Source organism: Gasterosteus aculeatus, chromosome 8 (assembly GCF_964276395.1).
Source record: "Gasterosteus aculeatus chromosome 8, fGasAcu3.hap1.1, whole genome shotgun sequence".
In the NCBI taxonomy this organism is placed as follows: domain Eukaryota; kingdom Metazoa; phylum Chordata; class Actinopteri; order Perciformes; family Gasterosteidae; genus Gasterosteus; species Gasterosteus aculeatus.
In genome coordinates, this window is record NC_135695.1 from 4,697,882 (window position 1) to 4,716,574 (window position 18,693).

Below are 18,693 nucleotides of genomic sequence, written 5' to 3' on the forward strand. Positions count from 1 at the left end.
AACAACAGGTTGATCGCGAAGGCAGTGCTGGTAGATCGCCTGCCATTGAAAATAAATCATGCCGGGTCACCCGCACATGCGTTGTTTCACGGTACCATGAGGTTTTCTACACGCGTGATACGAGGCTGATATGAAATATATGTATGAAACATATTGTTATATTTAGAAATGTTGCCATGTGTCTTCTGCACGTTTGGTCTTTAAGAGTTACATTATTTTTTATATAAATGCAGTAACTTGCCTCTTTCTGTATTTGAAAAACAATATAGCAGCTGAAAATTATAGTTCAGGATCAATAGGGTGTTTGGGGGCTTGTGTACAAAGCCGTACAGTGCATCACATGATATATAACGTTGCACAGTACAACTATAAAAACAAATAAGACTGTCTAAGATGCACTTAAACATATGAATATGATAAGTTACTGGCGTCTACAAAGGACAGCACATGCTCACAATGCAATCATGCTGTCCCATTTCAATGAAAACATCCACAGAAAATGTGACATCTATTATTTAACCTATTATTAATTCATAGTAAATTCCATTGGTGATAAACATGTATGTGACAACACTAAAAAAAACTGCATGGAGACACTGAAGTATGAACCCAAGGCAGCAGTGAGCATTTCCAGCTATGTAGTGTTGATTTCCTTGGCCTAGATACAAGAACATGGAGCATTTGTATCCTTGCTCCTCCAAATGATGTGATGCATCATGGGTCAAAAGGGTTTCCAAGTTCAACGGTTTACGCAGAGCAGGAAGCAGAAATCCACTGATCTGACGCAGCCATGCTGAGATACTAAAACTGCCACCAGGTCTGTGATTCAATTATGCTGCGGTCTTCAGTTTGGTGTTATCACTGTATTGAGTAAAGGAAGGGGATCAAAAGGTTTCATGGAGATTTCTTTCTTTCACAAAAAGTCCAGCTTCTTGTTAGAGCAGAGTAAAACTTCTTATTCAATCATCTCAAAAGCAAACATGCTCTGGACTGAAAGAAGGAATAACATGACAGCAGACTTAAAAAAAAAACATAACCAACACGATGGTTTCATTATGTTCCTGTCCAGTTGGATTGTGAATTTCATTGAGAACTATAAAATGATATTTCTCTATGACAGTGTGGGCACGTTAAGCTTGACGAGATCCAACCACACACATATGATGAATATTATGAAATTTGAGTGTAAATAGTCATATTGAAGAAGACATAACCATGGTAGTAATCATGGTAGGTGGACCTGCAATCTCAGGCACACATGCAATAATTATGAAAATTGAATGTTCCTTATCAAAAACACTAACATGTTGTGGACAATAAAGCCATATTTTGTATCAAATAACCACTTTATTACGGACACTTAGCAGAGCAGTGTGTGGGAAAACTATTATATTAAATGAAGGAAACATATTCAAGGCAACTTATCATTGTACTGATATGTGTGTAGATGTTTGGCCATATATAATATGACCTCAATTCATCCTTCTGCTCCATTTTCACGATGATTGTGATTCTGATGGGGACACCAAAGGCACTTTATAGTACCCAGGCCCACGAGAGGCAGGAAACTACAAAATAAAACAGGAAAGAAACCCACACGGTGACATAACTAGGACAATAAGAGCATCCGGTTAAAGCTCTGTTGCTATGGGTTTGGCTGGCTTGTTGACTTTTTACACTATAGTCAGATGCTAACTTCTGTCTGATTTGGTAAGAAGATCAAAATATTTTCTATTTATGAAAAGGATAATGGCTATTTTCGTCATTTAATTCAGTATTCATGGAAGGAAGCTCCCTTCAGGCAGGTAATCATAAGCCGTTGGCTGGAATGTAACTTATAAAACACCTCATTTAACCCTCAAGCAGACTGGTGACGTGGACATCTCTGACTACCTACTTTTTTGATGAAAAAAAAACTATGAAATCGAACGAGGACATATTAACTTATTGACAGCAGGGTGTGTCGTGGGTACGTTGCCTCCTAACAGGTAGATCTGGTCAGGCAGGTGGAGGAACAGACGCAGTGAAATGCGCTGTGTCCGTGGACCAAACCTCCACCTCCACTCGCTTCATTCACAAACCCCCTCCAGTCAGTACGGAACCAGCCGTAGACGTTAGCGAGCCGATTCGCAGACTGGTGCCGGTGCAGCTCGCGCACCGTCGACAGAAAGCAGTAAAACGGCCCGAGTGTCGCGCTGCGTCGCGCACGCGCCCAACAACGCACGTTGGTCGGAACAAGGAAGTTAATTCACCTGCGCCGCTGTCCGGACCCGCTGAACCCTTCAACCAGACATCACAGCGACAAGTAAGTCCCTCAACTCTGCTTTAACTCAATCAAAGGGGATTTAACTTCAGCGACATGAACGTCAGGGTGAGTGTGACAGGGTGAGTGTGACAGGGTGAGTGTGACAGCGATTCTCGATACCGGGGAAGTTGTGCCCCCAACGTGACTGTTGGAGGCAAAGCTTTAAACACAGGCCTCGCAGCCGTCATTAACCTTTTTAACTTGGTATAAATATCTGTTACACAAGTGTTGCTAATGTGGACACACGTGTCGTTGAAGCCCCGACATGGCAGCAGCCGAAGAGGAGAGAACGAAGCCCGGCGAAGAGGAGAAGCAGCCTCCGCTGGGCTCTCACACGGAGCCGCCTCCCCCCACGGAGGACCCGCAGCAGCCTCCCCCCACGGAGGACCTGGGTCACACGGAGCCGCCTCCCCCCACGGAGGACCTGGGTCACACGGAGCCGCCTCCCCCCACGGAGGACCCGCAGCAGCCTCCCCCCACGGAGGACCTGGGTCACACGGAGCCGCCTCCCCCCACGGAGGACCTGGGTCACACGGAGCCGCCTCCCCCCACGGAGGACCTGGGTCACACGGAGCCGCCTCCCCCCACGGAGGACCCGCAGCAGCCTCCCCCCACGGAGGACCTGGGTCACACGGAGCCGCCTCCCCCCACGGAGGACCTGGGTCACACGGAGCCGCCTCCCCCCACGGAGGACACGGAGCCGCCCGAGGGCCCGGAGGAGCGGGCAGCGGAGGTCGGAGCCGCCCGCCCCCCGCGGGGTGACTCCTCCGTGGAGCCCTCTCTGCAACATTTTAAGATAAGAAGATTCTTCGTGCTGAGGGTAAAAACTTGCGGTAGTAGGCTATACTACATTTGACATCTGTCCTTATTACTATAGTTGCATTTGACTTATTTAGTGTTTATTGTTTGTTTATAGTTACAACATAACATGCAGTCCCAGAGTGGACTTAATAAGGCTCATTCTTGTGTGCAAGTCCTTTAACTACTTTGCGGCTTAGGATATTTCCTTAAAGAATTCTTTTTATGAGACACAGTATTCAACCCGCCTGCATGTGAAGCTGGTGAAAAACCTGTTACATGACCTGCTGCTCACTGTTTACTTCAAGTTGTACAGCTTTGGCACTGTAGTGAGTTTGAAACTGGTGATGTACTGGTTTTTATACGATTTAGCGCAAAAGTGCGACAACATAATGCTGTTATGGACACTTATTATATTTTCGGTGGATGGTGCAAGTATTTTTTTTTGGAACAAGTTCCAATCTGGGTTGGCTTGCTACAGGTAGTCCTCTCGGGTCGGGAAAGCACTTTTTTCAGATTGCTGTAAGACCTCAGTATGAACTCCTAATCTTTTCAACTTGCCACTGAAATAATAAAAGTGGAAGGCTAGAATGCCATGCTATAGAAATGACAGTCTGAGTTTCATGGGAAAGCATCAATTTGGATGTGAAGTGTATTCTGTGCACAAGCTTTCTCTCGTGTCTTCTAACGTCGAAGCTGCACGCACAGCTTTCTTCATTTGCAGTCATTTTGTTGTGCGGAGGCTTCATATTTTTTGTTTATTGTCATTTTGTTTGACACAGACACGCTGACATTTAGTTGGAGTACCAGTCCCAGCTGTGCGTCTGCCTCAAAGATCACCCTTAAGCTTCCTGTCACACATTGTGGTTGTCACAATGAAAAACTAGAAAATGACACCCAGCCTTTCTGTCTCCTCAGCCTGGCACACTGGAACAGGGCATCAAAGACGTGAAAGCTCTGGTGGAGGAGGAAGTCGATGGCAGCGTTCACAGTGTTTGGCTGATGGCAGAGTGAGTTTCGGGCATTTTTACTGTGTAAAAAAATCATACACAATAAAATATATGGAGATGTTAATTACGATCAAGGTCAACTAATTGTTTCAGCTCCCAATGTTGTATACATAACATTTTAGATGTTAGCTAAGACTTTAAGAAACAGTCTCTGATCAGATTGTTTCCTCTCGTTAAAATGCCCCAGCGGCTATCGGGCAAATGCACAAAGAGGAGGCCTGGACGATCGCTAATGATGATATACACACGTCTCTAATCACCTAATTGACTCCACTCAGTCCCTTACTGCAGTCACGGTAACCGTGCTGTGTCCAAATGAATGGCCAGCTTAGGGTGGTGTGGCAACCCAGGGGAAGTTAAGGCCATATTCAGGGATAAGAGGAGTCTCAGACATATATACCAACTAAACAAAAAGGTTCCTCCGGCTCTTGGTCAGTGGCTCCGGACTACCCCACAGGGTAATAGTTTCCTCTTTCCTGTTTGGGAAGAGGAGAGAGGTAAGTCCAGTTTTTTACCTCTTCATTGTTGTTGTGGGTCATCAGCTCCGTCCGCCTGTTCCTTCCTCCCCCAACTTGAGCTTCGATCCGCCTCCCGATGTACTACACTACAGGCTGATATTGGCTCAGCGTGATTAGACCAAGACATCCGTAATAATTCGGCCGATTACTAATGTTGATGATCTCACATGTCAATGCTGAGTTAGCGAATTAAATATCTCCAACACGGAGCAAAATGACATACAAGACATTTAAAAGTGCACTTGCCAGAAATCGGGTTCACTTATTGTACAAGCTTTTTGTGAAATATTTTAAAGTGTATTATTATATTATTCTTTCCTCCTTGTTCAGTTTCGTTTGTTGGTAAAAACTTAGAAATGCTGGCATGCATATTGTTTGATCTTTGCCATGGGCGGTTTTGGACATCGTGAAGCTTTTACAGTACGTAATTAAGCAGCTTTGTTATACATGTTTATGGGTTGACTTCAGATAACTTCCTGCACTATACTAAGATCAAGGGGTTTGATCTTTTACGGTTACGGTATTTTACGGTTCGATCCAAGGAGCCTATTGCAGTGGCTGCCAATACTTTTGTCTTCTTTTACTACTTTTCTAGCAAGAAAACAATAAAAAAAAAGTCCACCATAGACAAGACTACATTCTGTGCATCCTTAGTTAGTCTCCCCTACCAACATCAGAACTAAACATAATACTACAAAGAGTCATACAGACATTATGAAAATCGTATGACCCATTGGTGGGTCTCGACCCTTAGGTTGGGCGGACTGGGATAACACAAAATATATTGGTCTTTTGGCTGACAAATATCTAAAAAGATTGGAAATCCTGCAGTTAACCAGATAATTTAATCTGATGTGACTAATAAACTGGTAACTTGGTGCTTATTTATGTTATGCTAACACACTCTCTCTCTGGTTGTTCCAGGGTGGATCACTGGAACAATGAAAAAGAGCGCCTCGTCCTCATCACGGACAACTCTCTGTTGGTCTTCAAGTACAACTTCGTCTTGTTCAATTGTGAGCATATCCATAGGATCCCACTGAACATTATAGACCGCATCTCCCACGGCCCCTTCAGCTTCCCCAAGCACTCCCTGCTTCAGTAAGTCGTTACCGTCAACCTACACCTTCCTTCCACAGACGCCTGCAGCTTTAACAAGTTCTTTTGATCCGTGACTCCTCATACTTTCAGCTCATAGAGACACATGTGTGCAGAGCGAGCCTTGGATCAATGGTGTCCTGCATCATTATTTAGTTGTATTCAGTGAGTCTACTTTGAAAATTGATATTCAGTGAGTTTTGTTGTAAAATAGAAAAACATTATAAATACATGGAGAATTACCAATATTATACCTAATGTAGTGACAGATTTTCTTGAGCCACTCTGCAGGGTGCGGGAGAAAATCCGGTTCCTCACTCGCTCACACAGAGATTACCAGTCTTTTTGTTTTCTTTGGGTGAAGTTCCCGTTTATTTAATTATATAGTTTATAAAACACAACTCTATCTATTTTCCGTCATTCCTCTCGCTGTGTATCCCGTTAGCGGTAAAAACCTTGTGATGTCCCCGTCACCCATGCATCATTACCCCCACTAATTGCACCTGTGCCTCCATATGTAGACCGTCACACTGCCACCCGTGGCCAACCTGAGATTGGCTCCCAACACCAAGTGGTACACAAACATCCTAAATGGCTCCTACACACCAGCCCCTAATTGGGGAAAGTATGCCCAATTACATTAATTTAAATCCCAGAGGAGTCATAAGAAATAAAAAGGTCTGATTTCTTTCCTTCTTTCTTCTTCAGGTGTTACCAACAGTAGCAATGTTAGGTCATTACCTTTTACACTGCTTCTTGAAGCAGAAAGATCTTTGATATAGGCCGCTCCAATTGTCCAGTCTTAGTCTTTAACTGTACTGCACGTACAAACCCCTTTTTATCTGGGTATGTCTTGGTCACTCTTCCCATGATCCATGACCCACGAGGAGCAGTTGAATCCATGATGATGACAATATCGCCAACTACGAAACCTCTGCGCGGCTTTGTCCACTTTTGTCGTTCCTGCAGTAGCGGCAAGTACTCCCTTATCCATCTTTTCCAGAACAGATCTCACAGATACTGAACTTGTCTCCTGATGTAAAGATCATCATATGGGGCGATAATAGTTTTTCCTTTGAGCAAAAGGATATGATTTGGAGTGAGAGCTTCCAAGTCGTTGACGTCATCAGAAACCTTGGTTAGGGGGCGGTCGTTGAGAATGGCCTCTACTTCACACAAAATTGTATGAAGGATTTCATAGTCTAAAGATTGTTGTTGAAGCACAGAAACCAAGATCTTTCTGACCATTCCAAAGAGTCGCTCCCAAACGCTGCCATGGTGGGATGCAGCAGGAGGGTTGAAAGCCCAGTCGATACTCTTTTGCAGGAGGGTGTTTTTAATCTTGCTATGGTCTATGGTAGCTAAGGCCTCTCTTAACTCTCGCTCTGCTCCAACAAAATTCGCGCCAACAAAAACGACGCACTTGACCTGTGAGACATATGAACCTTCTTATTGAATTAATGCAGGAGTCGATATTCAGAGAGTAGGCAATCTCCAAATGGACGGCTCTGCTAGCCATGCAGGTAAAAATGACTCCGTACCTTTTGACCATAGCACGTCCTCTCTTGACATCTATGGGTCCGAAATAGTCCACTCCCACGTTGGTGAAGGGAGGCAAATCTGGACTAATCCTTTCTTTCGGCACGTGAGCCATTTTCTGTTCACTTGGCTGTCCTCGATGCCGTCGACAGACCACGCAGTCAGATATTATCTTTCGGCAGGCCGAGTTGCCATTTGTGATCCAATATTTACGCCGCAAAGTTGAGAGCATGATTTCTTGCAGCATGTCCAAGCTGCTGATGAATGTTTTACAAAATGAGATTGGCTACATGCTGACCTCTGGGGAGTATTGCAGGATGCTGCAGCTCCTCGGGTAAAGCTGCACGACGGAGTCTTCCACCCACTCTTAACAAATTGTCATCCAGGGTCCAATTGGTAGATAGCACTGGTTTTCCTTACACCAGATGATCCACCTTCCAGTGAAGAAATTTCTTCTTTGAATGACGCTTGCTGACTGAAGCGAATAACGGCCGATTCTGCTCTGTGGATGTCCATTACTGAGAGTGACTGACTAATGACTGCGTTTCTGACCTTTCTCATTTCCATTTCTACTTTTTCTAGTTGTGTGGCTGCGCCGGCAGCAGTTAGTGAAGAGATAACTTCATTCCTTTTTCTCCTTAGACCCAGCAGAATAGTTTTGAGCTTAAGGAACCAGGCAACTGAGGTCCTTAGTTCAGTCCAGCAAGAAAAGTAGTTAATGAGTTTGGTGGTTGCACCCTCAGAATCTGTGATGATGATGTTCGCCATTAGGTCATTTTTGACCTCTGGATCTTCTGAGGAAATGGGATGTGGATGTAAGGGCATTGGCCAATCCAACTCTACCTTTTGAAGAAAGTCTGGGCCCGATATCCACCTCCGACATGCTAGGAAGCTATCCGCTGTCAGACCTCTGGAGGCTTCGTCAGCCGGATTGTTCTTTGAGCTGATGTACTTCCACTGAACAACATGTGTTGCTTCCCTGAGAGAAGCCACTCTATTTGCCACAAAGGTGTAAAAGCACTTTGTTTTGTTACTAATATACTTCAGCACGGTCTGACTGTCGGTCCAGAAGCAAGACTTCTCCAACTCAACTCAAGGGACAATTCCTTCCTCAGCATTTTGTCAACTTTTACGGCCAACACAGCGGCAGTGAATTCAAGGCGAGGAATTGTCGTCTGTTTTAATGGTGCTACTCTGGCCTTTGCCCAACATGAACGCAGGATGGACGTTCTTACAATGGTTCTCCAATCTTAAATAGGACACCGTGCCATAGCCATGGTCACTGGCATCTGCAAAGTGATGCAGCTGGGCATTTATGGGTCCTCTGAAATCCTTTGGTTTGATGCAGCGGTCCACTTTAAGTTCAGTCACCTTCTCCAGATCCAGCAGCCACGTTGTCCATTGTTGGGATAATGCCTGTGGAATAGGGTCATCCCAGTACATGTTTTTTCTGCACATTTCTTGCAACAGCAGTTTTGGTAGCAAGGTGAATGGTGACAAGAATCCTAACGGGTCGTTGATGGAACTGACAATTGAAAGAATACCACGTCCTGCATGTGGTCGTGTGTCCACTGACGGCTTGAATGTGAAAGTGTCACTTTGGGCGCACCAATTCAATCCCAGAGCCATCTCCACAGGCAGGCTGTCTTGTTCCAAGTGCAGTTGCCTGGTTGTCTTGGACCGTTTTGCTTCGGGAATAGATGACAATACAGCCCGACTATTGCTTGTCCATTTGAGCAGCTGAACCCCCCCCCCCCCCCCCCACCCCTTGAGCATATATCAGTAAGGTCCTTTACCAACTGCATTGCGTCAATCTTTGTGGGCACAGATTTTAGACAGTCATCCACGTAAAAGTTGTTTCTGATGGTATAGGTCACTTCCACTTTGAAGTCATCCTTTTTGTCCACTGCAGTCCTTTTTAAAGCGTAGTTGGCACAGCTTGGTGATGAAACCGCTCCAAAGATATGTACCCTCATCCTGTGCTCTATTGGGTTCTGTGACGTGTTTCCCATGGGCCACCATAGAAAACGAAGAAAATCCATGTGCTTATCTGACACCTTTACTTGATGAAACATAGCCTTGACATCGGTCATCAGAGCAGAGCATTCTCCTGCCTAAACCTTGTTAAGACCCCAAGGAGAGAGTTGGTAAGGGGAGGGCCTTGCAAGAGTTGACAGTTCAAGGAGGTTCCTTTAAACTTTGCCCCACAGTCAAAAAACACTCTCAGGGTTTTCTTCTTTGGGGGATACACCCTGTGATGCGGAAGATACCACACATTGCCATCCCTACAGTCCAACTCGTCTTTAGGCACCACTTCTGCGTATTTACTGTTAATCATCTCACTAACGAACGCTGTAAACTCCTCTTGGTTTTATTCTTTTCAAATTTTCTTTTGAGACTTGAATGCGCTGTTCAACTATGCCCCTGTTGTTTGGCATGGTGATGTCATCCACTTTGAAGGCTAAGTCCACGCAGTAATGACCTTCCTGCATACAAGTAGACTTCTCCAAGATCTCCATGAACCTTAGGTCCTCTACTGACATCTCCTGCTTCTCCTCCTTTCATTGAAATCCTGATTGTACTGGGAGACCAACAGCTCTTCCAGTCTGACAATGGATATCCTATTGGCATATATTGTCGAGCATCCACTTTGAGCACAACCACTATTGCCCTTCAAAGGTCCTCACGGCATAAGGTCCATCACCTTGGCTGTTGATTATTTCCCAGGGCTCCAGTAATTTTGGTACGTTAGTCCCGATCAAGATTTCCACATGAGCATTCAATTCTGGGATACGGATTCCTTCCAGGTATTCCCACCTTTCAATGTCTCATTAAGCAGGGATATTGCCCTTGAGACGGGGATCGTTTCTTGGGTGAATGTTTCTGGGAGGTCAAAGAATTTATCATCCAATTTTGACACCTCCAGTTCAGGCAATATTTGGCTTTCCACAACCCTTTCCTGGCCCATAGTGCGTAACATAATGTTAGTCTTTGTGCCCTGTAAATTCATCTTCTTCATGAAACGGTTGGTACAGAAAGTTGCGGTACTGCCAGGGTCCAGGAATGCATACGTCTGCCGCACCTTGCCTGCTTTTCATAGACCTTAACTGCACTGGTACAATGGAAAGGGTACAGTCATAATCTCCAGCCCCTGTACAACCACATGCCTGAAAAGACACAAGCGCACTATTTACTGGGATGTCCTGTAGTTTGCTAATTTTGCCTTTGTCCTGGATATGTAAAATAGTTGGGTGTTTAAGATTACATTGTTCACAGGTTAGACGACTTTTGCACTCCTTGCTTATGTGGCCAGCCTTCAAACATCCAAAACGGATTCCTTTTCCTTTCAAGAATTCCATTTTCTCCCATTGAGGAACTTCCATCAGCTTTGCACACCTGAACAATGGATGTGACTCTTCACAATAAAGGCAGGAATGTGAGGATGACTCTTTAGCTGTTACAGGCTGCCTTGGTGTCTCGTACGCTGTGGTGATCGTTGCAAAGCTGCTTCTTTTGAGTAGCGGTTTGCTCCTATTTATAACCGTTGTTAAGGTGTTTGGTTGTGCATCAGAAATATCACCAAAAAGTGGATGAGCCAAGATTTTGACTTGCCTTTCTAGAAAGTTCACCATGTCTGGAAACGATCCCACACCTAATAATGGCTCCTACACCCAATGATGTGCTCCATGCTCTTATTTTCTTCACCAAAGTAAAAAATCCCTTCTAGCACACGATTAGCCATTGACCGTTAATGCCACACATGCCTAGTTTGCTCTCGAGCTTTGTGAACCTTCTTAGAGGAAGTAACACAACGTGGCGCCTTTTCTGGGGGTGTCAAAGGTTGAAGTGTGCACGACTTGCTTGACAGCGTGGACGGTGATCGGGCTTGTCAGTGAGAGCAGTGACACGGCGCTGCAGATACCGGTGACACGCGTAACGGCCTGAAACCGGCGAGGGTAAAGAGTGCAGAGCTGTCACTTGGAGCTGTCGCCTTACTGATTAGTGGCAAAATTAATGTAGTCCTTTAATCCAAACCTTTTAAAGACTGCTCAGGGGATACCAAACTAACTAAAAGTAATTTGATGAATAAAACTTAATGCGCTGTGAAGAGCTTAGAAGGACGCGGCCTGTATTGGGGGCTTTATCTCTGCACATTACGCTGAATTATACATAAAGCGCTCGTGAAAGCCACCTGGGAGTCCAACAGCAAAGAGACTGCTTGAATGAGAGAGACTCAACCCTCAAACACTTCATCTGCACTACCTCCTCCCTCTTCCTCCTTGTCTTCTTCTCTGCCTCTCCCTCAGGAAGCGTCTTTCATTAGTCTAGGTCATTCTCTCTTATTTTTGGCAGAAAATTGATCTACAGTAAAGTGTATGAGACGGATTCCTCCACCCTGCTGTGATGGTACAGCAAACTTCTTCATCACAACATCAATGTGGGGAAAAAGTCTGGCATTTTTCTACAACAACGCTTAATGGTGCGTTCCTTTTTTGGTAACACAGCATTTAGATCTAATATCTTTATCTCCTAATCAAGTTTTCCTGGGGAACAATAGATTATTTAGCCCATTTGGGTTTCCAACCGAGCAGAACCAGCTTTCTACGGGAACATTGTGTACTCATCACTGACAAATCTATGAATCCTTCCCATTGTTCCTGGCTACGATATCCACAGATACTCCTAACACAACTTTTATAAGTTATCATCAAAGCATGAAGCTAACAAAGGAAAGGGCGCTGATATAAGTGTCCTTTTAGTCAGACAAATCTCACCAAAACCACAGCAAAAATAACCACCAAGCATCCAGCATATGAATCCTAAATGCCTCTGACCTTTGACATTTTGAGCAAAATTCTGAGATGATGAATGCTGCGGCCGTTGTATTCGCACCGCAAGCAATTTCATTGGCCCGCGACGTTGACGTGCATTGTGGGAGATGAGATATGTAGTCCACTAACCGGTTTCACACAAAATGAAAGATAACACACATCTATGACAAACTGCCACCTTTTCTTTTTACTTGAAAAACGATGTTTTAAATGGGCAAACGTCAAATGTGTAATTACCGTACATATGTGCACAGTGGTTTCTTACCATGGAAATATACGTACGCACATACCTGTGTTAACGTACTAAGCTTATTTGTTTATATTGTTAACTTTTGCTTGGGTATTTTACTTTATCTTATTTTATTCTATTTGATTATTATCCTATTTTCTTTGTTGCCACGTATGTGTAACATACTGTACATAACAATAAATAAGAATAATCAAAATGTCTACAGCAAAGGCTCAGATATCCTGAGTGAATTATTATTATTTTGCACTGAATTCCCATGGTGCAATTTTTCTCTCTTTAAAGAGCCTCCAACGAGGATTCAAATGTAGCGCGTTGACCTTTGTGTTAAAACCTATAACTGTATTACAGCACCGAGGAGGAAGTCCCATGCTCCCTGCTTCCTTCAATGATTTGAATCCGTGGGATTCATCTCAACTGCACTTTCATAAATGGAACATCTACGGCATAAATAGCACAAAAATATGCGAATACACACTCGGGGGTTTTCTCCAATAGGCGTATAATGTGTTTTGGGCTCGCTGCTCTTAATTCAAACACCTTGCAGCGTATTTTCAGCCTGTGGACTCTGCTGTTCGGGGTGGAAGCGGGTTTGCCAACAGCCCGCAGCCATGATATCACAGCTTTTTTGCATCGTGACATCCACAGCAGCGTGGCTCTATGTTTTAGGCTTCGGAGCGTCGCACGAGCTTCATCATGAATAATGCAAATGTCTTTTCCAGGCACGCATATTGTGGGGAAGTTGTGTACAGCAAGTGAGCTACGCTTTTTTTTCCCAGTCATCACTGGTTAGTCCCTCCCTGAAGTATTTGCATCCGTGTGTATGGATGGCTGACGAACCAGGCTAAAGGACTCGATGTGCCGGTTTGCTGTGTGACGGTGTTGCACAACTGGAGCCGGCTTTGACGTTTATGTCTCGTGTTTTGACTTACGAGTCCTAAGGGCGTAAAGAATCCCAGTGAGGAATCTCTCGTCACTTGCCCTTAAGCTCAGAGTGCAGCCTGTGTGTGACCTGTGTGGTTTTGTAACCGTGCGGACTGAGTGGGTGGTTAGTGGCAGGGGCCTTTCTTCAGTTTGACCCTCGTGAGGTGTTTGTGAGTCTTGTCTTGACGATGTTGTGCACAGCTGAGCCCCCTCTGTTTGGGGTGATCAAACTCCCACAGACAGCTTGTTCCAGCGTGTGGATAACTAAGCTTTTCTCCCTGCACAACATCTGCCTTGGAGGAGGCCTCTGCACTCGTTTGGATAGCAGAACAGAATTAAACACCTGAGGTAAACAATTGTCTAAACAATTGTGCAAAGTATGTGGTAAAAAGGTGTGACAGATCATTCAAAATATAAATATCCCATGGCCTCTTGGGTAAATTGACATCACTGATTTATTGACCTTCTTTCCTTTTGGATGCAAACAAGGGTTGATTATAATCATTATGTTATATTTTTCTAATCCCACAGTTAAATCTGTTTTAGATCCGATTCACAGAACCACCAAAACAGTGTGTGTGATTGCTGTAACAAACTTCACTTTGTGTGACCTGTTTGTTGTGTTTCTTTTAGGAGGTTTGGGATATTCATTCAGTGAACCATTCATTTTATGGAACGGTAATCCCATATGGTAATTTTACGTGGTCATACACTAGATACGGATTCTTTTAATGGGGCTATTTAACAGCGAGGACGCTGCTCTGCTTTCTCTGGCATCACGACCATCGCGAACCAATTATATTGCTGGATTTAAACTGCCTGTTTTAATAACATGTCATGTCCACAATACCAGTAGGATATTGTTTTTACTTAAGTATAAAAAATCATTTTGTTTTCTGCTGATGACCTTTTCCCGTGTTGGATGGAACAGAACCGATCCACAGACGATGGGTTGAGGCTTCATTGGAGCGCTGAATAAAAGCCGCTCATTTGAGGAGCCTCCGTGTTCCCATCGTGCACACGGTGCCAAACACTCCACTTCTCCGTTGAGCTGCTGCTTTAGTCGCCACAAACTTTAGAGAAGCGCTGAGGGAAGACGTGGCTGTTCTGTACAGATGAAGATAAAGGCAGAAATCTTCCCATAGCTCAGATATATTGACAAGAATGGATTTATTTCACAGCTCTATCTGGCTCTAAAGCAGTGTTTGTACTCACTGTGACCCTGTACCCTTTTGACGTATAACAAATGTGCTGTAGTCCCCACAGTCAGGGGCGTGTGAGAGCCCGGGTCACATTTGATGGGCAAACGGTAGAATCCTTACAGCATGTGGATGAATGCATCATAATTTCAAACATGGGATCTAAGAGGGTTCAGAGCTCTTTGCTTTTCTCAGTTTTCTGAGGTTTCACTGCGCTGAGGAACATGTGACTTGGGGCTTTTTGACCTCACAGCCTGGAGTCTTTACTTTAATATGAGGAACACGCAGTAGGCCGTCTCATTTTAAGTATTCTTATTCATATTAAGTATTCTCACATGTTAGCGTAGAACTAACCGGTCCGGTTGACCACCTTTCTGGAAAATAATGTGAAGTGATGTTGAAGCAAAAGTAACACTTGCACGGTTGCCATTGGAAGCCATTTTGCAACCAATTGTTGGCCGTTGGAATCCATCAGCAACATGTTAACAATTGTTTTGCATATGAAAAATAGGAAGAGCAAACTGCAAATTTATCATTTTGTTGCATTAGTGAAATGTAATTCTTGCTCTGACAGTCAGAGCCAGTCAATGCAAATGATGTTTTTTGACTGTGGGGTGAAAGGTCGACCAACCCGCACAACATCAAAGGCAAATGTGCAAATATATTTAACTGTCAGAGAAACACCAACCTTTTGTGTGTGTAACTCTCAATGGGAAAACAAGTCATAATATGGAGTAATTTACTTTATCTGGTGACAGCATAGAAATGCCGTGTGTTTGAGTCGAATGTGTCGCTGACAGCCGGACGCTCTTCTGTGTCTTGCTGTGTCCAGGAGGGGGGGGGAGGGACTGCGGCTCTTCTGGGACAGGCAGAGGGAGCCCTCCTTTACCTCCAGGTGGAACCCCTTCGCCATTGACTTCCCCTTCATCACCTTCATCAACCACCCCGTGATGAGTCTCAGCGACACGTTCGCTGAAATGTGCCATGTGAGTTTATGAGTCGTTTAAAGGAGACACTTAATTGAGTGTTTCTGTCCGTCACCATCTTTGCGCTGAACGCAGAATGAGACATTTTTAGGCGACTGAAGAGGTTACAACTTCATCTTCACCTTCATGAAGTAAAAATACACCGTGACAAGTTGTAAGAGGAAAACACTGACCGGACAAGGCCGGGACAGCTGGCCCTAAAGCATACTTATTCATATTAAGTATTCTTACATGTTAGTTACAGGTTTATTATTTATTTTCACATAACAAAGTGACGTTTAAAGTGAAATCAGATGTCACATGAAGTTCAACACCTACGAATACACTAACTGTCATTAACAGTAAATACATATATTTGAATCAATGTAATTAACTCAAGTCACATCTATTTACAACAAAGCATGAGAAAACGATCCATCGAGACGGAATGAAATAAACTATATATAATAGATATTAGGGGTGGGAATCTCTCGGCACCTCACGATTCCATTCCGATTCAGAGGTCAACGATTCGATTCTAAACCGATTATCGATTCTAAACTGATAAAATGATTATCGATGCATCTCGATTTTCTAAATTTTCTCAAATCTGAGTTTGCTACTCAGGTTGCTAATCACTTCCTACTTTATTTGATAATTAAAGAAAATCAACAGATGAATTACCTTCTCTAATTTTTTATAAGCGAAAAAAAATCTTTGTCACAAATATTATTTTCTATCAACAATGAACCAATGCAGCTTTCATTTCAACACAATATGGAAGTAGCCGATGTAAAAAAATATTAAACAGATTAATTTTTCTTTTAAATGAAGACAAAGCTGCTCTTAGTCTCAGACCGGTCCGTATTTGTAAAATACCGGAAAAAAGTCCAAATCTGTGAATATCTTGCCAACTTTCAATACGGATCGACTTTTTGAAAAATTGAAATAATGAGGTAAGATATGTGCAGGCTCCTCCACAGTTCGGTAAAGTTATTAGATACTCAGATTCAGACTGACGGACCGGTCTGCGAGCTGGACGCATTGCTCTTAATGTGCCGGTAATGATGGTAAATGATGGTTGTAGCTGGTTGTCATCTACGGTCCACTACGATTACCCAAGGGGGGCGTTTGTTTTTTGACAACGTTTTATCTCATAATTTCTTTCTATCCCCTTACATTAGTGCGGAAATGGGCTTCTATAGTTGTGTGAATGCATCACTCCAGCCAATCCAAAGACACGGTTTGTAACCAATCAAGTGTAGAGACCATGGTGACTGGCTCCGCCCCCTTACTGTCAAAAAGAAAAACGGCGAGCGCGTGGAAAACTCCTTCGAGCGCGAGCAGAGACTAACCTCGCGAGCGAGGAAGTTCACGCTCCGCGAGCGAGCAAATATCTCGCGCGAGACGGGCTTTTTTTTTATTTATTTTTTTTAATTCCGATTATTAACTTTTCTGAATCGAGACCAAATCGTTCTAGAGAGATTCGAGAGAAATCGAAAAATCCCCACCCCTAATAGATATAATCAATTATATGTATAAACACACGAGTAGTTCAGTTAAGGAATGCTGTACAAACAGGAAGTAAGTCCTTCAGTAAATCTGTTTTCCCACTCCACCCCCCTCAGATTGAGAACTTTCAAGAGCAGATCAAGGAGGCGGCGCAGAAAGCGCACGTCATGAAGCCGTTTCCTGGGAAGGCCAACGGCGTCCTGGTCCTCAAGCAGTCGATCCACACCGATGCCTACGTGGGCCTCATGTCTTTCATCGGGAACCAGAACAAACTGGGATACTGCATGGCTCGAGGAAACCTCGGCTTCTAGCCCCGTCTGCTTCTTCGTGTAATAGTTTTGCTGTCGCTCAAATAGTTGAAGGAGATTATTAAGCCCTGGATTCATGTTTGTACGTTGGTTCCGTCAAACCCTCTCAGGACGGACCAAAGACGTTTGCATTTTGGGATTTTCTTTGGTGTCGCGTTGAAGGGTGGATTCTCCCGATGTTCCGTGTGAGGTTTAAACAACCCTGTGATCTCCCCCTCTGTTTATCACCAGTGTGAAGCATCCTTATTTCAGCAGCGCTGCGTGCCGGATGACGCCCCCCCCCCCCTCTCAACCCTCCCGCTGCTCGCAGAGAGCTTTGTGTTTGCTCCTCAGCGCTGTGGTAATTCAACGGGACTCCTTTCTTCCTCCCCCGGTGTGCCTGTTAAAAAGCTCATTCTCATACCGCTGAGATTCACCGAACACGGGGGGCCATTTCTGTGCATGGTTTTATAGTTTTATCATCCGCTGCGTGTTTTTACAGTGCTGGAGTTCCTCCTTGATGTGTGTGTTTAATGGGTGTCGCTGCACCTGGTGTGTTGTCACACTTTGTGTATGGTTCTCTTTTCCTCTGTGGCTGTTTAGTATTGCGTGTCTTCTTTGCCCTGTTTGTATTGCTCCATAATGACCCCATGTTCATTCTGAATAAGAAAGCGTCCTGGAACATAAAGCCAGTGGTGACCGTTGTCCTTTGAATGTTATCACACATTCGCAATTTACTGTAACTTATTCCTTCATTTTAAATCTAAAAGAAAAGCTAGAAATCCAAGTGAGTGGAAAGTGAAAAGGGGAGCTGATGTCAAAGACATTTTCTTACAATCTGCTGGGATAGAAAAGTTTCTTTTCCAATGCAAAATACTTTTTAGAACTCTGCTTAAACACAAAATGAGAATAAAATCTGAGCAGGACTTGTGCAACCTGTGACTGAGAGCTACCAGAAGGACATCAGTCCTTCAGTAAGAAACATTCCTGTGTGCTATGAGCACCGCTTCAATACAAGTCTTTCTTCACAGCTTTTGAAAATGGAGAAGACAACCCACTAGAATAACTGGTTACACTTCCTCAAACTAAACACTAGAGGGCGGCCAAGAGACGCTGTGCGGTCTTCAACGTTCACCTTCAGAGCAGCAACACCACAGAAGCCAAACGAGCAGGAGAGCACCATGATGAACGGTTTACAAGGCTGCTGTTCAGGCTTTTAAACACTCACAGGCAGTCAGTCTCACAGTAGCCCCACGTGCAGTATGAAGGTAGAGTTGTGTCTTTATTATGCAAACACAAAAGTTTTGGGAGTAAATTTCTTTCATTGCAAACAAAAAATACCTTTGGCTTCGGATTTGTCCCAAATTTTTTGATCCGAGACCTGCTAGGGGAGAAAGCACGAAAAAATTCCCGGAAAGGGAGGGCACGAGCAGTTTTGCAGATGCAGAGCGGCGTTATA

The 18,693-nt window shown here is 44.0% G+C and overlaps 1 protein-coding gene across 4 annotated transcripts; it reads left to right on the forward strand.

Moving 5' to 3' along the window:
- The first annotated feature begins 1,761 nt into the window (after window positions 1-1,761).
- Window positions 1,762-17,922, forward strand: tprg1 (tumor protein p63 regulated 1). 4 transcript variants are annotated; one of them, XM_078107641.1, is made up of 7 exons: window positions 2,345-2,385; window positions 2,564-2,927; window positions 2,964-3,125; window positions 4,022-4,113; window positions 5,556-5,732; window positions 15,303-15,456; window positions 17,064-17,922. In XM_078107641.1, exons 1-7 carry the CDS (start codon window positions 2,360-2,362, stop codon window positions 17,256-17,258), a joined length of 1,170 nt encoding a protein of 389 aa, XP_077963767.1. In that variant the 5' UTR covers window positions 2,345-2,359; the 3' UTR covers window positions 17,259-17,922. The 4 variants fall into 4 exon arrangements, with proteins under 4 accessions (XP_077963765.1, XP_077963767.1, XP_077963766.1 ...); XM_078107640.1 differs by having other exon boundaries at window positions 2,564-2,693; window positions 2,730-3,125; XM_078107642.1 differs by having other exon boundaries at window positions 2,564-2,693; window positions 2,766-3,125.
- The last annotated feature ends 771 nt before the right edge of the window (window positions 17,923-18,693 follow it).